This window comes from Oxyura jamaicensis, chromosome Z (assembly GCF_011077185.1).
Source record: "Oxyura jamaicensis isolate SHBP4307 breed ruddy duck chromosome Z, BPBGC_Ojam_1.0, whole genome shotgun sequence".
Lineage (NCBI taxonomy): Eukaryota > Metazoa > Chordata > Aves > Anseriformes > Anatidae > Oxyura > Oxyura jamaicensis.
Genome location: NC_048926.1, coordinates 13503619 through 13527362, shown reverse-complemented (window position 1 = coordinate 13527362; position 23744 = coordinate 13503619). Strand labels below are relative to the sequence as shown.

At 43.3% G+C, this 23744-nt stretch overlaps 1 protein-coding gene and 1 long non-coding RNA gene across 4 annotated transcripts in view; both read right to left on the bottom strand.

Annotated features, from left to right (window-relative positions):
- The window catches only part of LOC118156490, a 17549-nt gene extending 8911 nt beyond the window's left edge, over positions 1-8638 (bottom strand). Inside the window, exon 1 of the long non-coding RNA XR_004746292.1 lies at positions 8450-8638. This is a non-coding gene — a long non-coding RNA (uncharacterized LOC118156490). The remainder of the gene's footprint in view (positions 1-8449) is intronic.
- Positions 8639-12348: 3710 nt separating this feature from the next.
- Positions 12349-23744, bottom strand: part of EGFLAM (EGF like, fibronectin type III and laminin G domains) — a 74278-nt gene continuing 62882 nt past the window's right edge. For all 3 annotated transcript variants that reach the window (XM_035310596.1, XM_035310595.1, XM_035310597.1), the window contains 7 exons: positions 23446-23562; positions 20786-20966; positions 17437-17515; positions 16459-16602; positions 15015-15098; positions 13941-14044; positions 12349-13451 (listed from right to left, as the gene is read on the bottom strand). In XM_035310596.1, the coding sequence (XP_035166487.1) occupies positions 13297-13451; positions 13941-14044; positions 15015-15098; positions 16459-16602; positions 17437-17515; positions 20786-20966; positions 23446-23562 (864 nt within the window). In that variant the 3' untranslated portion in view covers positions 12349-13296. The remainder of the gene's footprint in view (positions 13452-13940; positions 14045-15014; positions 15099-16458; positions 16603-17436; positions 17516-20785; positions 20967-23445; positions 23563-23744) is intronic.

The window sequence follows — 23744 nt, the reverse complement described above, 5'->3', positions numbered from 1 at the left end:
TTTTTTTTTTTTTTTTTTTTTTTTTTTTTTTTTTTTTTTTGATTTTGATTTCCTGACCTAGATTGTGGCTTTTGGAATAAACAAAATGAGTGGATTTCTAAATGAGATTCCAAACCAAATAAAGAGGTTGAATTGGCTAAGCTGCTAGTTGTAAAGGTGTGTGAGCAGACCAGGAGGATGGCTAGCTTAACAGATGTTCAGTCTACAAAACCACGTTATCTGGCCATCAAAATAAAACCAAGCATTAGGTTAAACCTAGTCACAGCAAGGGGTGGTGTGATTTCAGATATTGGAAAGTCTTTGCCATCTCTGTAGAATGAAAATACAGAGGGATTTCAAGACTGACAGAAAGGCAAAACACTAAATAGCTTCCAAATCATCATCAGTAACAACTGCCTGTGCAGGCCTTCTGGAAGAAAGAAATGTAAAGACGGTAAAACCAGATCAGTCTGCCTGAAATAACTGAAAGTGCAGATAGGATTCTGCTTTTGAGGATGAATCTTGGAATTAACAGAGCTGCAAGTGAAAAGAAAGGCAGTGTGAATAGCTGGTGTCCATCTGTCACCAGGCATCCCTGCAAGAGAAAGTTTCATGCCTAACCTATTACTGCCTATTATTCAGAACACTAAAATAATACAAAAAAAGGAAGCAGTTCTGCTCTTTGTGCTTGATAGCTGGGCAGTGGCTATATCCTAATACTAACCATGTTTTCTTTCTATTCGAAAGCTCACAATGCTTCATTTAAAGCTGTTTTCTTTTCACTAAGGCAAATTTTTCTTAATGTATTTATCTCCTAAGATGAATTTTAATTGTGCTGCCATATGCTTTTAATTGAAAGCAGAAGATGTCAAGAACAGAGTGCATGGATAGTGGTTTGTTGTGTTTCTGTTTAAAGGAGCTGCTTCTCAGTGCAGAGGAGCAATTACTCTTGTATGGTGATTCGTAAGAAAAAAGAAAACTGATGAAGTAGAACAACGGTGCTTTCTTATGGCTGAATATTGAAAGAAGTAACACCAAACTGAAGTTTGGAAGTACTGGCAGATTTTAACTTGGCAGACTAAAAGTCAGGGTGAATGCAAAGAACACTGAGAGCTCACAGAAAGCAGCCTAACACCCTGCACAGTGCTCTTAGGGAGAATCAGTTGAACACAACTATCACATATTCAGGTTTTGCTGCTCTTCCATTTCAGTGAAGCCAAAAGCATTTTCAATTGCTTCATTTCTTAGTGATCGGGTAGTAGAAAATTCCCCAAAGGTAGGATCTGCCTCAGTGCTATCAAGGCACTGTAATGCAATTATCTGTCACTGCCATTTTTTTAGTTGTTATTATTTTTAACATTGAGTATCTATTTTATTTGTCTGGTGTTCTGACTTCCAGGATGTAGGGCAGAAGAGTCCTGTTAATAGCAATGGCTTACCATATCCTTAATCTTGTATCAGTAGCGCTACAGTGGGGCAAGCAGGGGAGAGACGCAGGCTTGCACAGCATATGTAGCATTGATTACTGTTGCTTAATGGTTATGAACCTGTGAGCAGTCTTTGTTCCAGCACTAGAAAGGTCAGTTGCTTTCACTATGTGGTTCCTGTCGAGCCTATTCGGTGCTACCAGTGAGGACTCCTTTCAAATGCCTGTCTTAAATCTTCTTCAGCAAATCCGTGCACTAGATGGGTGGGGAGAGAATGTGTGCTAATTTAGTAACCAGGTGAAGACACCCTTAGGTGCATGTAGTAGTAAGAATGAGTGACAAGGACTGTCAGGGCACAGACTTAATTTTTGAGCCTGAGTGACATGTTAAACCAGTGAAGCATCTTTAAGAATGTCTTCCATACCAAATTCACTTTCAAAGCATGGTGCTGTTTAGTTTCTAGATGTACTGATATCAGTTGTAAGACTAAAACTTTGGGCTTTAAGGGGATCAGACTTCTCGTACTAGTGCCTTTGGACTTCCCAGTGAGCCTCTTCAGTCAAATTAGATGTGAGTAGAATTCCTTCCCCTTGATTTTAAAAATGTATTAGGAATCTTGAAGTACTGTATTTCATAACAGTAATTTTCTGAAAGATCTTATTCCTTCATTGAACATCTATTTTGTTTTAGTCCTTTTAAATTTTTGCCTTTTTTTTTTTCTAAAAGAATAGAAAGTTCTTTTTTTTTAAAAAAAAAAAGGAAAAGAAATAAAAAAAAAAAAAAAAAAAAAAGGAGAGAAAAAACTTCCAGAAGGGATAAGAGCAGAAGAGATTGTGTCCAAAACACTGTTACTCCTAACTCAATGCTTCAGTCCTATGGCTGGATCAGTGTTCAGAGATGCAGGGTGCCAATGTCAAACAATTTATTTCCAAAGCAAATCATCAGTGCTGCTGTTTTTTTGTTTTGAGCCATGCCTGTCAAATGTGACAGTTGGATTTGGTTTTGGTAATGTTTTTTTTGTACTGTTCACTTCATGCATGGAACAACGCACTCTCCTATTTGCCGTGTCGGTTATTTTTGCTGTTCTGACTGATATGCAGGGGCAGATCTGGGATCTTGGTTTTGTGTCTTAAATTTGGGAGTTGTAGATTTGAATGTGATATACCTCACAGAACTACTAGTTAATACTTCAACAAAATAGTAAGCTAATATTATGGGCAGGCAGTGAATTATCTCCCCTGCTGTGTGGTGGCTGCATATGCAGACTTAGGACCTAATCACTGACATTCGCTATTGTAGGTCTCTGTTATCCATAGCTGCTGCTTTCATGGGTAAGTTGTTTCCAAAGGGAACCAGTGGCCGTGTTGTCTGTCACGGCACAATTGGCAAGTGTAATGTGTTTCTTCATCTTTGGTTACGTGGGGGACCAGAGCTTTCCTTTGCTGGGCACAGGACAGGCAGCAGGGTGCTCCAGCTCAGCTCGAATTTCAAGCTGCTCTGAAGAGGCACATCCAAGCCTCCTCTTCCTCTCTTTCTCCTTCTCCTTTTCCCTCTCCTTCTCTCCCCCTTTTCCCTCCCTTTTTGATAAGGTCAACTGTGTAAAGTTGAAGCGGAGGACTGTGGGGTTCCTGCTTATGCAGTCCTCCTGGGCACTCGGTTGAACATGAACTGTAGCAAAAATGAAGGCAATTGGATGCGCTGGAGGGAGGTGATTGGTATCACTATTAAAAGGCAATGGGAAATTGTGTGGTCTATTTTTAGACAATTGTTTCTTTGTAAATAGAATATTTGTACCTATGAGTAGATAGAAATATAGTAAAAGAATTTGAAATGCATAGGAAAAATATGGATAGTATTTGAAGAATCAGATTGCTAACAAGGCTCTGTACCATAAATATATCAGGAGCTTCCCATGTAAATAGCATTCCCTGATCCACCACAACTTTGATGAAGACTTCAGATCAAATGACATTAGTATTTTTAACACTGAGTAAGGTCCTAACTCCTTATGCAAATACGTGCTTGCAGCATTGTGTAACTAGGTGCGTATTGCAGAAGAAGTTGGCTTGCAGTTCCCAAAGCATGTTTTTTGAGCCCTGTACTTGAATAAATATATGCCCTCGGAGGTGCATTTTCACCTAGAGGAAATGGTTGCTATCTACACTCCTCCTACCAACCTACACGGAGTTTGTGCTGCTGTGCATTTAACGGTGACCTGTCTGGCTGATGTTCAGAGACAATGTCTTCAGTTCTAAGGATTTGTTGCTGACTTCTACATTGATTTGTCCTTAGCAAGCCTGGGAACACAGTCCCAGACCCCAAATGCCAGATACTGAGATTCAAAAACATTGGAGTGTTTAAAATCTCATTTCCTCATGCTTAGGCCTGTCTTAAATTTGTAAATGCCTTCTTAGAAGCTGGAAAACAGTTTCTTCCATAACAATTTTCTTTCCCCTCCTCTCCTATTTATATAACTCTGGATTTTCCCCAGTGTTTCTAAGATAGCCAATGTTTATTTCCTTTTTGCATGTTATGCAAACAAACCTCAGATGATATTGGCAGGGTTTTCTGTAACTTTACAAGTTGTCCCAGGGTGCATAACAATGCTTTTTCCCCACAAAAATGTCTATTAATTTCTTTCTCTTTTTCAACAACAACAACAAAATCTTCAGAGAATATTTGTATTTCAGATGTTGGGGGCTGAGCCTCCAACTGCAGGTGAGCTGGCCTATGAGCAGGGTGCTCTGTGAGGGGTGGTGTTAATCCCTTGCCAGACTCATCCTGCCCTTGTGCCTGAGTGACTCTGTTGTGAGCCAGAGCAGAAGCCATCCTTATTTCTTAACATGTTTTACCTGATGGTATCTCAAGGTAGGATTTTGGACAGTCCCAAAGCTTCATTTCAACTGGAGTTACCTGAAATCAAGCTGCAGTGGAAATAGATGCACAGCTTCCATGAGCCTGCCACACATTTCAGTACCTTTGCAACTCACTTTGGTCTAATGTGAAAACCATAGTGCCCAGAGAGTAAAGTTTAACCAGAGACTGTGTAAAAACTGAAATGTTTTCATTTTCCTTATTTGGGCTGAGAAAAACTCAAAAAGCTCAAATAGGGCAAAGTAAAACAGACACTGGTAAGGTCTCACACTTTTTAGTAGTAATACAAATAAATAAATAAATAAATAAATAAATAAAAAACAACAACAAAAAAACAATTCTTGAATTTCACTGCAACAGTGTTTCCTTGATGTGATTTTAAGAATGGTTTAGGATGAACAGAATGGTGTATGTCTTAGCCTGTCAGAAACATTTGTAAAGCAGGGGATGGCCAAAAAGAAAGATAACTGAATCACCTCCCATCCGAAACCCTACTTGAAGATAAAGATAGTTTGAACTTTGGTCCAGCTGTGGCACACAAAGCAGTGGAGCTAGTGAAGTCATGCAGGTCACGTGAAGAAAAAAAATGTTGTACTATAATGCTGTAATTTTCAAAATATATACTGTGAACAGGTTCAATGGTTCAATGGTTTTTTAGCTCTTTTTATACCATATTTTTACAGCATAAGCAATTTGTTTAGATATGTTTTTATGTTATGTTTTTACAAAGATTTTAATGGACTTTTGTTGAATACTAGTGAAAATATTGTTTCTCAATTTGAAATGGTCATCTATAGAAATTAGTTCTGAGAATAAATCAATAAATCAAACTGACAAAATAGCCAACCTAACACACTAAACCTAATCAGTCATTTAACAGATTTCTGTTTCTGAATGATACCAAGGTTTTCCAGCTTCCAGATCTGTTATGGAAAAAAGATGTCTTTTACAATTTAAACAAAATCATCACAATGCACTTTAATGAAGTTCTAGCATACCAAGTGGAATAGTGATTCAACAACATGTATCAACAAGAAAATCTGTTAGCTAAGCAATTAAACAAATGCATGTTTGAAAATGGAAGCATAGGACTGTGTTGGGGAAATAATATTCCGGTGGGGCAGATGACATGTAAGACTAACCTAACACTAAGATACCAACTTTGCATACATTTTAAGCCTAGTTTGCTTGGCTGTTGTAACTCCTGTTGTATTGCTTGTGTGTCTAAAAATACGCATGTATTTAACAATTTTACCATAGTATTGCCATGGATTTAATAAATATATTTTCTTACACTCTTACATGTTTTGATATTTTTTGCTTGCATGTTTATTTTTACATAAGAAGTAAATTCTGCTCATGCTGTAGCATAAACAGAGATATTTTAACTTTGTGCCAGAGTAAATAACCACAGGATCTGGCAAGCACAGCCTTGGCTTCTTGATCGGCAGAGTAACACAAGTATTCTCTGAGCAGCTTCTCCTAAGCACGGCATCTTGTAGTTCCTATGTTCATGGTTCACTGAAGTCCTCCTTGTTCATGTCATGCAATGTGACAAGAGGAAGAAGGGCACATTCCTCACCCGTGTCCTCGGCATGTGGTTCTAAGACAGTGGGGTGAGGGAGGTGGAGCCATGATTTCCCTGCAGGCTTGGGCTGAAGGCTTGAGGAAATCATAAATTCATAGAATACCCCGAGTTGGAAGGGACCCATAAGGATCATCAAGTCCAACTCCTCGCACTGCAGAGGTCTACCCAAAAGTTTAGACCATGTGACCTAGTGCACAGTCCAATTGCTTCTTAAATTCAGACAGGCTTGGTGCAGTGACTACTTCACTGAGGAGCCTGTTCCACTGCACAACCACCCTCTCGGTGAAGAACTTCTTCCTGATGTCTAACCTAAGCTTCCCCTGCCTCAATTTAACCCCGTTCCTGCGGGTCCTATCACTGGTGTTTGTGGAGAATGGGTCACCCGCCTCTCCACTCCTCCTCGCGAGGAAGTTGTAGACTGTGATGAGGTCTCCCCTCAGCCTCCTCTTCACCAGGCTGAACAGGCCCAGTGACCTCAGACGCTCCTCGGAAGTCTTCCCCTCCAGGCCCTTCACAATCTTCGTCGCCCTCCTCTGGACACTATGACCAGCTGGAGCTCTCTGTGGTGGATGGCTCTGCATGGCAGACATTCCTATCTGCAGCTTGTAGCGATGCAGGAAGAAGGGGTCCAAGCTGCACACCAGGGGATTGGTTTGGTTGCTATAGGATACTTTCTCACAGTGAGATAATCAGCTTCTATGGCGTCTGTAACGTGCGCTTTATGTTTAAAGCTATTTATGTTACAGCACTTTGCAACTAGCAACAGGCAAGGAATCTTGTGGCTAATTTAACCACAGCATCTGTACCACGAGTGACCCACTGGCTTAGCAGTGTGTGGGCAGACAAGTGCCATAACACAGCACATCATGAGAAGCCATGGTTGCATGGCAGCCCTGCTGAGGCAAAGTTGGAGAATCAATTTGTTGTCTTTGCCATAGCAGATGGCTGGTGCAGGTTGTTGATGTGACACAAACTACCTAGGATGTGTGAGCTCCACACAATGGTGGAGCTCCACACAATGTGGCAGGTAAGGGGCGAAGGGGACTAAATCCTCTAATCAGTAAAATGACTGCAAAAAATAGAGATGTGGAAATGAGGAAAGATTTTGATTGTTCTAAGGGTGAAATCCCTAAGCGGCTCCCAAGGCCTGCAACTGCTTTGGCCAATGGAGGAATACCACGGATGGAATGGAGTACCATGGATGGAATGGAATAACACGGATGAGAGCAAGGCAGGTCTCATTCCATCATCTCACCTTATGGCTTTAGGATTAAAAGAAGCAAAGAGGTGATAACTTTGCAATAATTCCAAACAGTTCAGCAGTTGTTCAGAAACAGGACATTCAAACCTTGGCAAAACCAGCCTAAATCTGTTTGGTTCTTAGCACAGCTTGGACAGCTGGGGCTCACCATCCATTCACACTGAGGTAGCCATGCAACTGCAGCACCAGAGGAACATAGAAGTAGTGGGTTTCTTTGTAAGGGCCAGAGCTGAGCCAAGTACATGAAGGATGCAGACCAGCTAGCCCAAGCTGAGCTCTACTGCTACAGATTTGGAAGCGCAGCTGAAGGGCCCTTGAAGACACAAGGTGGTCTCTGACCTCCTCACAGCCCCCACCAGCTCTTTCCCGCTACAGGGAGCTCCAATGTGGCAAATAGCCCAGCAGTGCTCCGTACTGTACACATAACACATCCTCTCATCATGGGAATTCACCTCCAGAATTGTGTTTGTCATCTAGTCACAAAGCCAGTGCAGATATCAGTTACTGACAATATCCTGTTGGGCTGCATTTACAGCCACTATGGAGAAAATACATCAAGCCAGCTATGAGCTGGAGCTTTTCATTTTGAGTGCATTTCACAATCTACGAGCTACTTGGGAACTATGTGAATACAGGCACTTTAAAAAAAATAATTAAAAATCACAGAGTCAGGAGGATTCTGAGTTTCATATAGTGTTAGGGCCTTCACAAGAATATGATTTGTGCTGTAACAATACATTGACCAAGTTTGAAGGTTGGATAGTAATGGAGAGTTGGGATGGTTCCATTCTTCAGCATGAGGACATGGGTGCAGAGAGGGACTCAAGATGTTATTATCTCCTGTCCTCATTCTCACATGTATCAGCTTCTTTTGCCTAACTGTATCTCCTCCTTGCTGTCAGTGCTAGCTGCTCCTAACACGTCACTGCCTGTAGCAGTAGCATCCAGTGTTTCCCTGCATTTGCTGTTGCAAAAAGTTATTCTCAACACATGAATAAAGGCAAGAGTCCCTGTGTAAGAGTCATTTGTTAGTGCTAAAAGAGGAAAAAAAAAAAAAAAAAAAAAAAAAAGAAAAAAAAAGTATTTTGCTTGGTTGAATGAAAGCTGGATGATAAATTGGTGATTTCATTTTTGAATTAGGCTTTGTTGATGCCAAAATTAAAAGATGTAGCGAGGGGGAAAAATGGAAGTAATAGAAATTGTGAAGAAAATTTTAAATATTACCTCTCTGTGTCTTCAAAAGATCCAGAAAATTGAAAAAATGAGGGAAACTCTTCTGTGTCCACAAAATGTGACAACAAAAGTTGCTGCTGGTGCCACTGGCAAATATTGAAGAATCTGCAAAACAAACAAAAAGGTTGAAAGCCACTGTCTTGCAAGCTAGCCTGAACTTCTGCTGTCCTGTTTCTTCCACCCAGTCCCCAAACCCGAGGTTTTGTGGCCGCCAGCCCCACAGTGACCCTTGAGACATCCCCGCTCCCACTCCTGGCGTCTCGCTGCCATGTGCAGTGCTGGAAAAAGTGGCCGGTGGGGCTGGCACTGAGAACAGCACCAGTTTTTCCTCAGAGAGGAAGAGTGAAGGAAGCTTAAAAAAGACATGGGGAGGAGAGGAACAACGTTGCCTTTGTCCTGTGCACAATAAACAAAGAATAATGCTCCAACAGTGAGGGGAAATACAAGTGAAATGGGGATAATAAGCCTGCAATGCTGCCGGGCAGTTTCTATGGTGGGGTTTATGAGAGGGCAAAGACGAGTTGTGGCTGGCAGAGCTGAGGAGGTGGAAAAGGGGCTTGAAGAGGTGATCTTTTATATCATTTCACACACCACAGCCAGCGCAGGGTCCATCCTGGCCTGCTTGGGGACACGGCTGAGGGCCGGTGCCTGCAGGCTGCCGGGAACAGCAGGCCCTGGCACCACCGCCGCTTACTCACCGGTGAACCCGAGCACGGGGGTGGCAGCCATGTCCTCGCCCCTCCGCGGGGACTGAGGACACCCGCAGTGACTCAAAACCGCAGGAAAATGGGAGCGAGTGGGAGGCCTGCCCCCCCCTCCGCCCCTAAAGTAAACTGCTGACAGACTGAAGTGTCCGGCTGATAGGATGGGGCTGCTGCTCTCCATGAGTAAACCACGGCTGCATTTTTATCCAGTGCTTTAAAGTGTCTTCCCAAAAGCAAAGCCTGGGTAATGAAAAGCGTAACTTTAGCAGCCCCCTCCTTCTCTTTGCCTCAGGGCCAACCTGGGGGGAGAAGAGCTCCTGGCCCCTCAATTTGATCACCCAGGACACACCACCACCAAAGCAAGGCTTTGTCTAACACAGAAATTGGACCACGCTGTCCTCAGCAGACTTTGTCCTTGTCCTTTGGTCTTGTCCTCAGCAGGCTTTTCTGCTGAAGCAGCTGGACCCTGGGGAGGTGGCTCTGGCTGGATCACAGCGAGGCATGCTGCCCGGTGGGAAGGAAAGGCAGGGAGCTGCTCCGAAGAACAAGTTAGTAGCCGGTGGGCGTCCTTCTTCCCTGCCAGCACCATCCCTTTCCTCCTGACTGCCCCCTGGGTTCCCAGGCACAGAAAGACCCTGCTTTGTCCCATCCAAGGCTGGCTCCAAGCAGGGTGTTTACCAATAGAAAACTGGGGGTCTTTCAGAATCAATGTGGAAATTCAGGAAGAAAGCTAAGAACTGAGATTTAGGAAGGGGATTACATTGCAGAGAGAGGCACGAGGATTTAGGGATACAAGCTGCATTTCTATGGCTCTTCTGTAGGATTTATTATTATTATTATTATTTTTTTTTTTTTTTTTTTTCCACCGTGCTCCTTGCCTACCTGCTCAGAAGCACACAGAGCCACCACTTGCCTCAGAGGTCACTGCAGGGGGACTGGGCACAGCAGGGCCCAGGCATGGACAGCTGTCCCCTGGATGCCACCTCTGCAGTGGGGATTTGAAATATAAAGCAGGACCCAATAGTGACAAAATCCACCAAAGAGCTACAAACCAGCTCCAAGGGTTTCTGGAACAACAGTGCATGTGCAAAAGCCCTTAAATTGCCACAGATTCAAAAGCCTGTTTTTTTACCCATCAGAAAGTCCAGCCAGAGCTTGGGAATGGTGGCCATGTGGTGGGCAGTCTCCATGCCTTGCAGCTTACTCCAGAAAAACCAGGCACTTGCAGCAAAAGGACACAGGACTGTCAGTGGGTGTGAGTGTATCCTGTTGCAGTGCCAGGGTTGTGCTGAGCCTCAGATATATACTGGCTGATAAATGATAGAGTTAATAAAGAAAGCTGGCAATCAAGCAACACATCCGAGGCCAGTTCCTGGGAAAATGACTAAGCGCTGTGCCATGCAGACTCCCTTTTTCCCCTCTCCTACCCGAGCCCAGTTCTAGGGGTGGCTGAGCCTTTGTACCTGGTCTGCTGCTCCTGCACTCCTGGCACCAGTGTTCTGCCCAGCCCGCTGAGTGATGGAAGCCCGGGGGCATTGCCAAACTCTGCCAGGGAAGCCACAAATGCATGTGCAGGAATGCTCCCCATCTGGAATTTTCTCAGGCTCTAAAAAGTCCCAGAAAACACTATTTTATTTTATTTTTTTCTTTAAAGGAATCAAGCCTCACAGCATCCTTGCTATTCGCCCCCCGCTGGCGCCGTGCAGCTGTGTCACTCGTGCTCAGCCTGCACTGCGGCGGGGCGATGCCGCCAAGTGCCAAATTCCCGTGCGGTGATACACATATTTTGGAAGAGGCGTTCGCAGAGCTGCAGCTTGCTCCTTTTCCTTTTCCACAACAACAACAGAGGTATTTCCTACCAGCTGCCCCCCTCCCTGCATTTCAAAGAGTAGCTTTTGTTCTGGAGAAATATTGCCTTGTACCAAAACACCAGCTACTCTGCAGTAAATTATCTTAAAATAGAGATCTCTCCCACCAGATGTTTGCCTTGGAACTGTTCTCCAAACCCTGCAACAGAAACGAAAGGATGGAAATGGAGAGGCTCACGTGACAGAGCAGGGAGTGATGCAGTTATGGAACTGGCGCTGTCCCTGTCACCAGCAGCACTGTGGTCCCCAGGACAAGGGGTCTGGCTGACCAGATCGCTTTGCCTTGTGTTGGAATGGGTCTGGTCTTTGCTGCTTGCCCCATTGCACATAAAACACAACTCTTTCCAACAGCCGGCAAGCCTCCACAGGTTTTCATTTTTATCCTATTTCCAACTCCTAGCACTTACCTGTTTATATCCAATAAGCATCAAATTCTACTAACCTTCAGTTTAAAGCCATGTCCTGGCCATGTACTTCAGTGACATATGCAAACATTAACCTTCTTTTTTCCAGCCGCACATACACCATATATTCATGACCATACACTTCTGTCCTTATGGGGCTCCCCAAACCAAAAAAACACTTTGTTTCTCCTGGGAGAAATGCCATCTGTGTCTCAAGCTCATCTGCCATCTGCTTATTTCTTCTGCAGTTTTTCTGCAGTGGTATTTCAACAGGGGATGGAGCACAGGTGCACATGCTACATGCTGGCACCACCATATATATATATATATCTGTTTCTAAAAACTCCCAACATCTCTTTTTGGCCACTACTGCCACATCTGCATGGAGCACAAGATCTTTATGCCAAGCAATCGGGGTCTCCTATCAGCACATACAAGAGGGGCTGTGCTCTCCTTGGCAGCTATTTCACGTGTTCACATCTAGCACCACGTGCCATTTGTTCCCTCTAGCCTGCAGCTGTTCAAAGCGAGCTCTAGATGGGATGAGACTCAGAAACGTGTTTTGGTTCCCAGGGAGCACCCTGGGCACAGTAAAAAAAAAAAAAAAAAAAAAAAAAAAAAGCAGCCAAATGATCCTGTTGCCCATTGTTTTTGCCACATCAGGTCTCCCCAGCACGTTGCCATTGATGTGAGCCCATGCTGGCAAGGAATTCAGTGCTTCTCTGCTACCTCTGCCCCTTGACAGCTCATGGCTCTGCTTCAGACAAAGAGTTAACAAACCAAGAAATATCTAAACTATGAAATTCTGGATAATTTCCTTACTGTCTCAACAGCACTCTTTTCGCCTGCTTAAATTACAGTTTGGCAATCAAGGTTGCACAAGTGTTGGTCCAGTGCCTAGAAAACATTTTATTTTAAGAGGTCTGTGACCTACAGAGGTCTCTTGCACATCCTTTTTCTCATTTTTCAGCATTAAAAATTGTGATTTAAAATACCACAGCAGCAAGAACTTGTACTTTTTTTCCTCCTAATCTTTTAATCTGTTTAAGCCAGTAAAACTTCATAATGTACATTTTAAACTGTCAAAATTTACAAAAAAGAAAACAAAACAAAACAAAAAAAGATTTAAAACTGGTTATAACTCACAAATATCTCCACCAAAACTGTATAATACAGACACTGAGCCTTCCGTATAACCAACTGAAACCACAGGTCACTTTGCTATTTTTAGGAAAGTGTGCAAAGAGCTAATTGTATAGTACACCTAAATGTCAAAAGTTATACCATGTAAGCAGGTCTGCTGCTGCTATAAAAAATACACAAGTATAAAATTACTCCTATAAAATTGGTTCGTTGACTTTTGTTGCTTGCAGTAAAAAAGTAGACTTTAAGAACTTTCCTCCTCAACAAACAACATTTTGAAACCAGTCACTGCAGCTGTTATTTACACGGGATGAAACATAACTTAGTTAAATCAGAGCGGTGAGAAGAACTGCTGATTTGGGGACATACGTTTGAATGCATAGATACGTTGCCTGCTCATGTATCTGTTGCACAATACAGTCGTTGTACCATTGCAAGGTGGAAGGTGGAATGAATGCAGGTTTTTAAAGACTGCCCTTTTTGACATTAAAAAAGACAACCTATGGACCACAACACAGCCACTGAGCTACTCGTAACATCACACAGTTCTCTGCCGTTTGCACTGATGCACGACCTTTAGCGCTCACTAAACACGCAGCAGGTGAAGGGGACGGCTCCTACACAAAATACTCAGTTTGGTTTGGTCAGCAGAAGAAAGGAAAGGGAAAATGTTCTTGATTTTTAGGTTTTCCCTTTGGCTCTGTCATCTTCTGATGGCGACTATGGTCCAGCTGTGGAGGGCTGCGTCACCCAGCTCATTTTCAGCTGCACACACAAGCGCAGGATGGATCGTCAGCACCAGGGCTCCTCTCTTGTCACTTGGTCCCACACGTGTTGATGTTCTTCCCATCAGCTGCATCCTCCACCAACGAGATGTGGTAGTCGGTGGACAGTGTGAGGTGCGAGATGCAGCCCACCAGCCCTCGCAGGTACTGCCTGTTGGTGTGCAGGGCAATCTCCTTCATGCCACCTGGGGAAAAGGCAGCGATGAGAAACTCTTCACCACCATGTGCTCCTGCTCAGCCCACTGCATACCCAGCAATGCAATACAGCTTTCTAGCAAACCTCAGAGGTGTGTTTTAATGTACAGGTTGTGTTGTGTTTTTATATACAGCTTTTGGGCACTTGGGATGAGCAGAAGGGAACGAACATGGATCCTGATTGCTTATTGCAGAAATTGTAGCAGCAATAAGCACTGAGAAAGCTTGTGCCCAGGCTTCCACTAATGTACAGGGTTTGCAGCTAATGTAACTTGCTGGGGACTACAGTTCACACCTTGGTACTCGTCCCTTCTCCTAACACAGTTCCCCTCCCCTCAGAAACCAGGCTGTGGAGAACCAGAGGCTGCTTCATGGAGCCTTCACCTGGAGTCAGATGGAACTGGGATTCCTTGGCTTGCAGCCGCCCTCACAAGCACAAAAACACAGTCGAGTGCTGAACATGGACAGTGAGCACTCACCTACATAGAGATCTCCATTGATGTTTAGCTGCCTCATCTTTCCAGGGGATTTACCAGTCCTGGCTCCGTAATCATCCACAGTTACTTTGCCAGATTGCCCATCCCTGAAATGAAAAACAAACAGCTCTTAGGCATCCAGCCCACAACCAGATGGGAGGAGCAGCAGCATCCTCCCCCTGCCAGGAGGCCAAGGGGACTCAATGCCTAGTGGAGGATGGGACATCAGTCCCATTGAGGCAGTGACAGCCTATGTCAATTCAGACCCCTCAGTGTGTTTCTTTTCAGGGACCTGCAAAGGTGGGAACACATTTCTGGAGGAGAAAGAAACTGGAAGAGAAGTAAGTTGCACAGCTAGGGGAGGATGGGCAGGTGCTGATGTGCTTTTTAAAAATCAGACATGATATAAAAAATAAACTGCAGAAGCTTAGACAAGAAAGGTAAAAAAAAAAAAAAAAGGCAAGAAGTGGCCTGCTCAAACAACTCCTTTCTTGCTAGAGCTTTTAGGACACTTCCACTTCATAAATGGTTAATAACTGCTTTGACAGAAAAGACACTTGTCGGGCTTTTCTTCTCTCTGAATTTGGTAACAGGCCGTGCTAACATCCGTCTGTGATTTCCAGGGAACCGACATCTCACGAGGAGAGAGATGCGTGCTTTCCCCACTGGGCACGCTGGCCTCCCATGAGGTAATGAGTTATAAATATGAGTTATATATACACTGCAAGACATCTGCACCTCCCCCAACAGAGAAAGTAGGCATACACGGTCGTGCTCCAGCCCTTGTGCCAGTCCTCAGAGTGCTCACTAGGGAATTTCAGAATGCAGACACTAAAGAGAAATGCACGGTATGGGCTGGAGAGACGGGCTGTCACCGCCTGGGAACAGCCCCGCGTGATGCTGGCAGCCTGCCTGGAGCTGCACTGGCCTTGAAAGCTGGCACCGCCACCTCCAGTACAATGATCACTGTGTGTGCCCTCCTGCAGCAGCCGAGTTGCTCGCGGCTCAGCCCCGAAGTGACGCGAGAGCACGGAGGGTGCTGCGGTGCTGCCTCTGGGATGAAGAGCGGCCACTTACCGAACAGCCTTCACCCGGTGCCACCGGCCGTCGCTGAAAGAGCCATTCACCACTATGGAGGCAACGCCACTGCCCAAATTGTAGCTGCAATAATAATAATAAAAAAAAACACACACCAAACCACAATGTAAAGTGTTACTGCCTCCCTTGCAAAGACTGTCTCCACCCACACACTAACTGAGCACCATTGCTCTGTGCCTCATGCATCTGACTTAGCCTCCAGAGCCCCCCTTTAGCTCAGATTTTGTGGGGGAACAGATGCTTCCTTTGGAAACCCAGCAGTGATGCACTTATTTTGCAAAGTCAGGCTCATGGATGAACACACAAAGCTCCCTCCTGCCCAGTCAAAGAGGGTAGCTCCCTCCTGCCCAGTCATCATCAGCAGTCCAGGCAGCAAGGAGAGGGCTTCTGCATGGCATTTCTTCCCAGAGCCAGGAGGTTGTGAAGGTCAGTCACCTACAAACCCTTGGCCTAATGGGAGAGAGGTTGCTAAACTCGGTTGCTAAATAAACTATTACCAGTCAAATAAAGCATGCATTACAGAAAAGGCTGAGACCTGTGACATTAGAAAGGATGAAACCTAACGATATAAATACAGAGATAATCGTGTACTTCCAGGGTTCATTTGCAGCTCAGTATTTCTTTGCTGCTAGTGAAATTACTCAGCAGACACGATGTCCCAATCAGGTTCACACTTCAGGCATCTTAATTTCTGGGTTCCAGACACCTGAGCCTACCTTCACAAATGGGAGATGGTGCTACCTAGAAATAGGATCATGAGGAAAGATATGGCTTTCAAAATGCATGAGTCCCATAAAGCACCATGCAGAATGTTGCACAGATTCTGCCTAAATGTCTGCAAGGGTGTAAGCAATTCTGGAGAGCAAGAACAGGACATCAGCCATTTCCCAACACTGTTTTTTTGACAATAATATTATTTGTTTCTTAAACAAGTGGTTGTGTTGGTGGTGGCATTAACAAAGCCTCATGCCAGCTGGCCTTGTGTAACAGGGAGGGTTATTTTGTGGTTTAAGGTGAGAGTCCTGCTCCCATGTGCACACCCAAGTGTACAATGAAGACTGAGCCTACAGTGACCATGAAAACTAGCAAGGGTTTCTTTCCTTGACTCCTGTTCTCTTTGCAAGCCCTACACCTGGTCTACTTACTAAAGATGGCAAGATCAATATAGGGAGTTACTGAAGGTACTCTTATCCTTGTAGGGTGATTTTTAACAAAATCACTGTAAAAATATGAGGTTTTAAGAATTGTTAGGGAGAGAGGAAGAGTGGTGTAAAGTTGGCAGCGTGTTACTTCAACCTGTATCCTTTCCCAGACAAGAACTGGATCTATCACTGAACAAAACATAAGCTGAAGTTCCTTCAACTTGGTTCATTCAAGCACTGAGTGCATTGTGTGCAATAAAAATAAGGAAGTGATAGTTTACCTAAATATTAGTGCTCCTTCTTGAAGGCCTAGAGAAATGAAATCACTATTAGGTCGCATGGGACTGTCTCCCCTCCACATCAAAAGGCCTTCCTTCATTGTGGTTTTAAACCTCATGAACACATTTGTTCTTGCTCCTGATACCCTGTTTAATGTAAAAGAAGGAAAGAATAGTAAAATATTGCACTGAGCCAGTCTTCTTTCAAACAAATCTAGAAGATGATGCAGCATTTCTTGTCCCTTAGTCTTGCTGTATACTGTGTAGCAACTTGCCTACATTCTGATTTGTGAGGGACTGTGGTTCACAGACCCATTTCCAGCATTTCAGGGTGGTGGAATTGAACCTGGTTCTCCAGAATCCCAAACACTGGGTTATTCCACACAAGGATGAGAAAATACTTTTTCTTCTCATCTCGTGTGAGATGCAGTCTCACAAGCAGACTTTGAGAACATCTGGTAGGTTGGATGCCCTAAGAGGTGAGAGCTCCTTGGAGGTGAAGGGTGTGGAGCTGCAGGTGAGGACATTTGGGAAGCCTCCCATAAGCAGTGGCTGAAATAGAGGTCAATATTTGCTGGAGTAAAATTTGCAAAATTTGCTGGAATTCGGGCATCTTTTAGAGAGCAGCCAAAGAGAAATTTGAGGACCTAAAATTTAGTCTAGAGAAAGAGTTTAAAACCTTAGACTGTGGATATAGGATCTGTATATTCATTCTATGGTCTCCAAAAGCACACACCTGTCCTCCTCCATATTAGAGTATGCTGTGAATACCATTTCCTCAAAGGTTACAAGATGCTTAACTATTGTAGTAAGCTAAGCCATAAGCAAATGAAGAAAAAAATACATGTTTCCTGAAACATACAATTATGGCAAAAATAGTTTAAAGCACTTAAATATACAACTTCCTGCCACAAGAGGCTCCCAACACTGTAACAGTAAAGAACCAGTACAATAACTTAACGTTCACAGGAGATACGTTACCTTTTCAGGATATCTGGATTATTGTATATGAGGTAACTACGACCAATAAACTGTGGGATTTCAATTGCTTCTGTAACGGCTGAAAAATATTACAAAATAAAAATTATGTGTATTAGCTGACATGGAAATAGAAGGAGAAAAAAAAAAAAAAAAAAAAAGACTGTTTTATTGATTTAGTCCTGCATTGACAGGTACTTGCCTATGGCCCAGAACCCAGCTGAACTCATTGACTCTGGCTTCTGAAAAGGCACCATCAGTTTGTACATAAATACAGGGGCAATAGCTGGGAACTTTCAAACCACTGACTTTATACCATGGGCCTAATGTCTTCTTCCACCATAACCATTAGTAAAGGAAAAGATGAAGTATTGGGAAAATGCTGCTTATTTTGGTTGTTGTTGTTTTAATCCTTGTTTTCATATTCCTTGATTCTCCATGGTGCAGTGGCAGTCCTAGCACCCCTAGGAAGCATTGCAGGAAGAGGCTAGCTGTGGGAAGGACATCCAAGCCACCCTTCATCATTTTAGGAATACCGAAAGCAACTGAGAGTATACCAAAGGCTGTAGGACTAAGGCTGAACGTGCAAAGCCTCTTGGCCCATGCATCCAGCACGAACAGCAGCGCTGCCTGGCAGGGTAAGTATGTCTTGCCCAGACCTCACTGGTATCCCCCCAGCCTCTTCCCCAGAGCGAGCCCCTCGTAGAGCTGCAGTTTGCAGCTCTGGGACTGGCAGCACAGGACACGCACGCTCTCATAACTGCCTGCTGCATTGATATAAGCCAGTTTTATAAATTCCTTGAAATAGCTAACTTCATCCTATTTTCCTATTGAGAACTAATCCCTTCAACCCACAGCTAATCCCATCTATATAGATTTCAAGCTTTTCAGGGCATGGATGTTTGCTCTCTTTGTGCAATACTGAGTCTGGCTGGGCTTTAAGAGCTCACTGTAACACAGATATACAACAATTGTTGTAGTCTGGCAGCCAACAACAGCAATACAAAATTGAGCTTTAAGTGCCAAGAGTGAGAATTTTAGATAGTGACAAATGTCTGTTTCCATCCATAGTGAAATCAGAAAAGCTGCCTAATGTGTCTAAAGAAACCACCACAGCCCGCAGCCTGCCAGCAGTGCTGGAAGATTGCAAAAGATGCATTGGGCTTGGCCAGACACTGCTCGCTCAGTCTGATGCTTTCTGTGTTGGACAGTCTCCGACCACAGCGGATGGAGGCAGAGGGTGTCAGAGCCTTTTTCCTCCCTGTGCGTGTCTTGTGCTGGCAGTAACACCCAGCTGCTCCAGCCTGTGGCAGAGGAATGGACTGATGCCATGCACAGCCCTTGCCCTTTCTCTCTCACTGATTTCCTCTGCAGAGTAACACTTCACATGCGTTTATCTCTACATGCTCTTTGGTGTGCTCCCCACCTGCTGCACAGAAAACCAGGTAAATTTGAGCAGTACCCTTAATGCATGCAGGAACTTCACAACTGGAAAGGACTAGGGCCAGTAGAGAGATGTTGTACCAAACACCTTCACTCCCTGCTCATTGCTGTTTGGCTGAGAGGCACCAAAGCTCTCTTGACAATCAGGAGTGCAGTCTGAACAGCTGCAGTGACCTGAAGGAGCATCTACCCCTGCAAAGCACCTGCCTGGTCCCACTGCTTTGCAAATGCAGGGGCCAGATTTACAGCCACCATGCTGCACTTGGCAGGTGCTCAGGATGTGGTTTCAAATATTGACTGGACGAGGTTGAAGGAAGTACTACATAATGCCAGAAAATATTTTGGATTATTGACAGAAAATTGCCAGACTTAATGGAAATCCAGCATCCAGCTTGCTAGAGCAGACACAGGCATACAGTGACAGAGCAGTTTTCATATCATTTGCAGTACTTACTGTTGAGGCAGTAATTTCCACACTCTGCAGTGAGTCAGCACAAAGCAAAACAAGAACATTCTGGTTTTATTTTTCTATAACATAAACATCTCCCCTCCACCGACTATCTAGCGGCATGCCCACCTTTCTGCAAACATGTGAACCCCACTTCCCTTTTATAGGCAGCTATAATCAATTTTGAAAATAGCACTCAATAGTTTTACCCCAACTACATACATTTGCCTGCTTAAAACATACAACTTAAAACATACAAAGGTGCAGCCAGGTAGGACCAGCACTAAACCTTTCTGCTGTTTTCAAATACTAGTGTCTTACCGTGGCTTATGAATGGATCAGCTCTATTTTTTATTTTTATTTTTTATTTTTTGAGAAATCTGCTCTGGGATCATCAGGGCTGTCCTGAATGAGGTGCAGAAGGAGATACATCCATGCTATCTGCACATCCGTGAACACAAGCTGCAAAGCATTCACTTGCCTCAACCCGCCCTGGAGACCTGGGTACTGCTGCAGATGCTGTCTCCCCACTGAGAAGTCAGGATAAATGACGTTCCTGCTGCTATTACTTAGACCACAATAACGTAAGCAGAGCAGTTTCTTGCATTGTTTTTAAAGAAGATGTTTTTGTTCTAAGACATTGTCTTTTTTGGAAGAAAAGGCCAATCTATTCATCATGATTTAAACCAAACCACTATTTTTTACTTTGAAGTTTATGCCTGTGATAAATGAAAGAGTGAGTAAAGACAATAATGTCACTCAGCTCTTTTTAATATTTTTGCTATTACATTGCAACAGTCCCTCAGGGTTTTTCAAAATCAAGCCTAACACAGAAAGGAAACATCTCCATCTAGTGGTAAAACCTATATTCATTTGTTTAAGGCTTTTCATGCAGTCAGAATACTTTCCTGAGTCTAAGGCGTGCAGTGGCTCTGAAGAAAGAAAAACAATATATGCTGGGGCATGTTTTCCTCCTTGGTGGTCTCCATTACGGTACCAAGGTGCAGACAATTAAATTACAGAGCAGTAAGAGTCTATAAAAGGATTAGACCTTGCTGTATACGAGACCTAAGTTTGTTGTTAGCTCTATGGAGGATAAAATTACAAGAGTTATCCATCCTCATGCTTCAGGACGTAAGATAATCACTGGCTGAAGGACGCTGGCAGGAATTCCCCCTTTGTACTGTGTAACCAGGGAGGTATATGAACCGTGCAGTGCTGTCCACTGTGAGCAACCTGATAGTGGGCTGCTATCTGTGGATCATTGCTCTGTGCTGGGAAAACAGTTATGATGTTCGTAAATAACAAAGCAAATTCTTCCCTGGGTAGGGACCATGCATGGATGCAAAGGGAGCTCTGACCTCCAGGGTTTCTATTTCAAGGAATGTGTACAACAGTTGTAGTTGCTAAATGTCTGCTATTTCTGTAAAGAACTCTGGATTGAGATTTAGCCATCGTTACCTTTCTGGCAATGCAGCCCATCGAAGCCCAGGGGACAGTCACATTCATAGCTGTCCTTCTTGGGAATGCAGCTGCCTCCGTTTGCACATGGTGAGCTCACACAGGGGTGGGCTGCATTCGCTATGTTGACTCCAAAAGTGAAATCATGTGCCACATCAATTGTCCGATCATTCAGGATAATCTGGGTATAAAAAAGAAAGATATAAAAGGAGGGAAAACTTATGCTAAAGCCTTCCAGGCTATCTGTATTGCTCTGCTAGTCAGAAGATTTCTTTGTGAGACTTCAGAGAAAGTTAACACTTGAAATTTGGCCCACAATCTGTTCCTTGGGATCGGAATGTTTTTGAGGCACAGGTCCAACACATTCACCCTGACCCATTTGTGATGAAATTTCTTTTGTATTTTGTGACATAGAACTAGGCAACCCTATATGGAGAGAAATGGTGTGGGATTTACTGGTCTGGTCTCTGAACACTAAGCCGTGATCTAGGACTGTAAAATCAGATGAGCACTGCTGAGAAAAAGCGTTTCTGAGATCAGGAAAATCCCCAGGAGATCAGTGTTGACAACACAAATACTATGCAGAACAGCTTGTTTTTCACGCTCTTTATTGCTTTCTAGTACCTCATTTTGCCGGAAAGAAGCTAGAGTTAAGAATGGATGAAAAACATAATTAACAACTTCACAAAACTGTCTGTGTACAAACCAGAGAATTGTTAGATGTTGGGATTTCTCCAGTGTGTCGGCAACATATGTTCTCCAATAAAACTGACATTTGTAAAATCTCAGCCAAGATTCAAAATCTCAGCACAGAAATTACAGCTGTGTTTAGCTTCTGATCTCAGCTACATCAAAATAAGAAGTCCATTTTCACAAATAAATAGATTTTAAAGGCAGAAGTGAAAATTGTAACAGTTACGTATATACACTGGCTCCCACATAACTCAGACAATGTACCTTAGGGAGGTCTATGTGGGGAGGGGAGATTGCAAGGAGAGCCTATACTCCGTTTCAGACAGTGTTAAACAACTTCAACAGTAGAAAAACATCCAGTCCTGTCACAAAGATAGATCAGTGAAGGGCTCATTACCTTCCCAGCTTCTGTCTAACTTCCACCTACGTTGTGCCACCAGTTAACAAGCCCTCACTCAAAACAATGCTTATTTCTTCACTCAAACTATTTTCAGCCTCCAGCCATCGTTTCACATTGTGCCTTTTTTGCATTGTTTCAGAGAAATCCCATCCTCACATAGAAATTAGCAAACCACAACAAAGTCACTTCTTACCCTTATCTGAGTTGCCTAAATAGATTGAGATCATAGGTCTTCTTCTAAGACCTAAGACTGAATGAGACCTTTCTTGGCACGTTTTCCAGGACTTAGTGATGTTTGCAGCTTTATTTCGATAACATCCTCCAACATCCTGCTGTGTTTGAACACAGCAGTCAACTAAGAGTCTTGCAGTACCTGAGAGGCAGGCAGTACTCTTCCCTGACATCCCATCCATGTTCTTAACTATACCACAAAAGTATGAGTGCATGCTCAGCATTTCCAAATCCTTATCAGTGCCTCTGTACTCTAGGGTACAGTCACACATCATGTAAGTGTGACCTAAGTTCTTTGTTCCCAGGCTCCCCATCTTGCTCTCCAAGCTGCATACTGTTTAGTCAAGCCCATCATTCCAGATAAGTTCATGTCACTGACCTGTTTCCACCACTATTACAGACTCCTCCAATTTTCATGTTTTCTGTTAGATAACTTACAAAGATACTGAAAAAGGTGGACCAAGTGATGAAACCAATTACACTGAATTGCAATTACCTTTCTGTCTTGATCAACTAGATTCACTACTAGGGCCTTATATTTGTTAATTATATTTCATACAACAATTTTCTCATTTTAAACACCAAAGATTCAAGGCCAAGCTTTGAGCTTTATCCAGATTATTTCAGGTATGCTAAATCTAGGGAGTGCACCTGTTAATTCAACTTGAACTCTCTTTTGACTACTTATTCAGAATATTTTAAAAATGTATGTATTTTTTTCTCTCAAAAATTATTACACCTAGGTAAAGCTGACTGTACTGGAACATAATCCCTAGAGTTTGCCAACAATGAAAAATATATTCCCCATTCATGCACCCCACATAAAAGAGTAAGAGGGGAAGGTGGAGAGGAGAGATGCTCTTGGGTGGTATAAAACTATTCTAGCTGGACTGGAAGCCACTTTAATTTGCACCTTCTTTTCTGCTCATTATTGTACATTTAGCCACCTCAGTGTGCACAGCTTTAAGTATTTGAGCATCTCTTCTGTTCGTTTATTCATATATTGTGTTAAAGGGCACTCCAGGGGCTCTAATCTTGACATAGTATTAGGTATCTTTCTCTACTTGCTTCTGTATGGCTTTAGCTCATTCATTAGTACAGAATAGAAATTAATAGGGAGAATGGCAGCAGTAACACTTGCTGGTTATTAAAGTTTGACAGGGTTCTCATTGCAAATATGTTTAAGCACTTTGTGGAGGGCTCCTGAGATGAAATCTTGTATTCTTTTGAATATTGTTAGTGCTATAAGAGCAGGTTTTCACCTAAAGTGTCCACTGGATAGGACATATGATGAGATGAAAATAAACACATTCGACATGTTACTCTGGGCACACACCTTTTGGATGCTCCCACTGAAGGGCCTGAGGATCCCTGAGTTCTTCTTCACTGTATCATAACTGGGGACTCCGCCAATAAATATCTCAGAGCTGCACTTAATCTGTGTGAAAGCCCCCTGCAAGAAAAATAGCAATACTATTTTATTAGAATAGATGGAACCATGCTTGTGTCTTGAGGCTGGCTTAAATTATATATTATAGTTTACTTCAATGCCTCGTTACTTCTGTTAATTGCATTTCTTTTGCAGTTCTCTCAAGAAATCCACCACAGGACACTCTCTACTGCCTGTGCTTTATC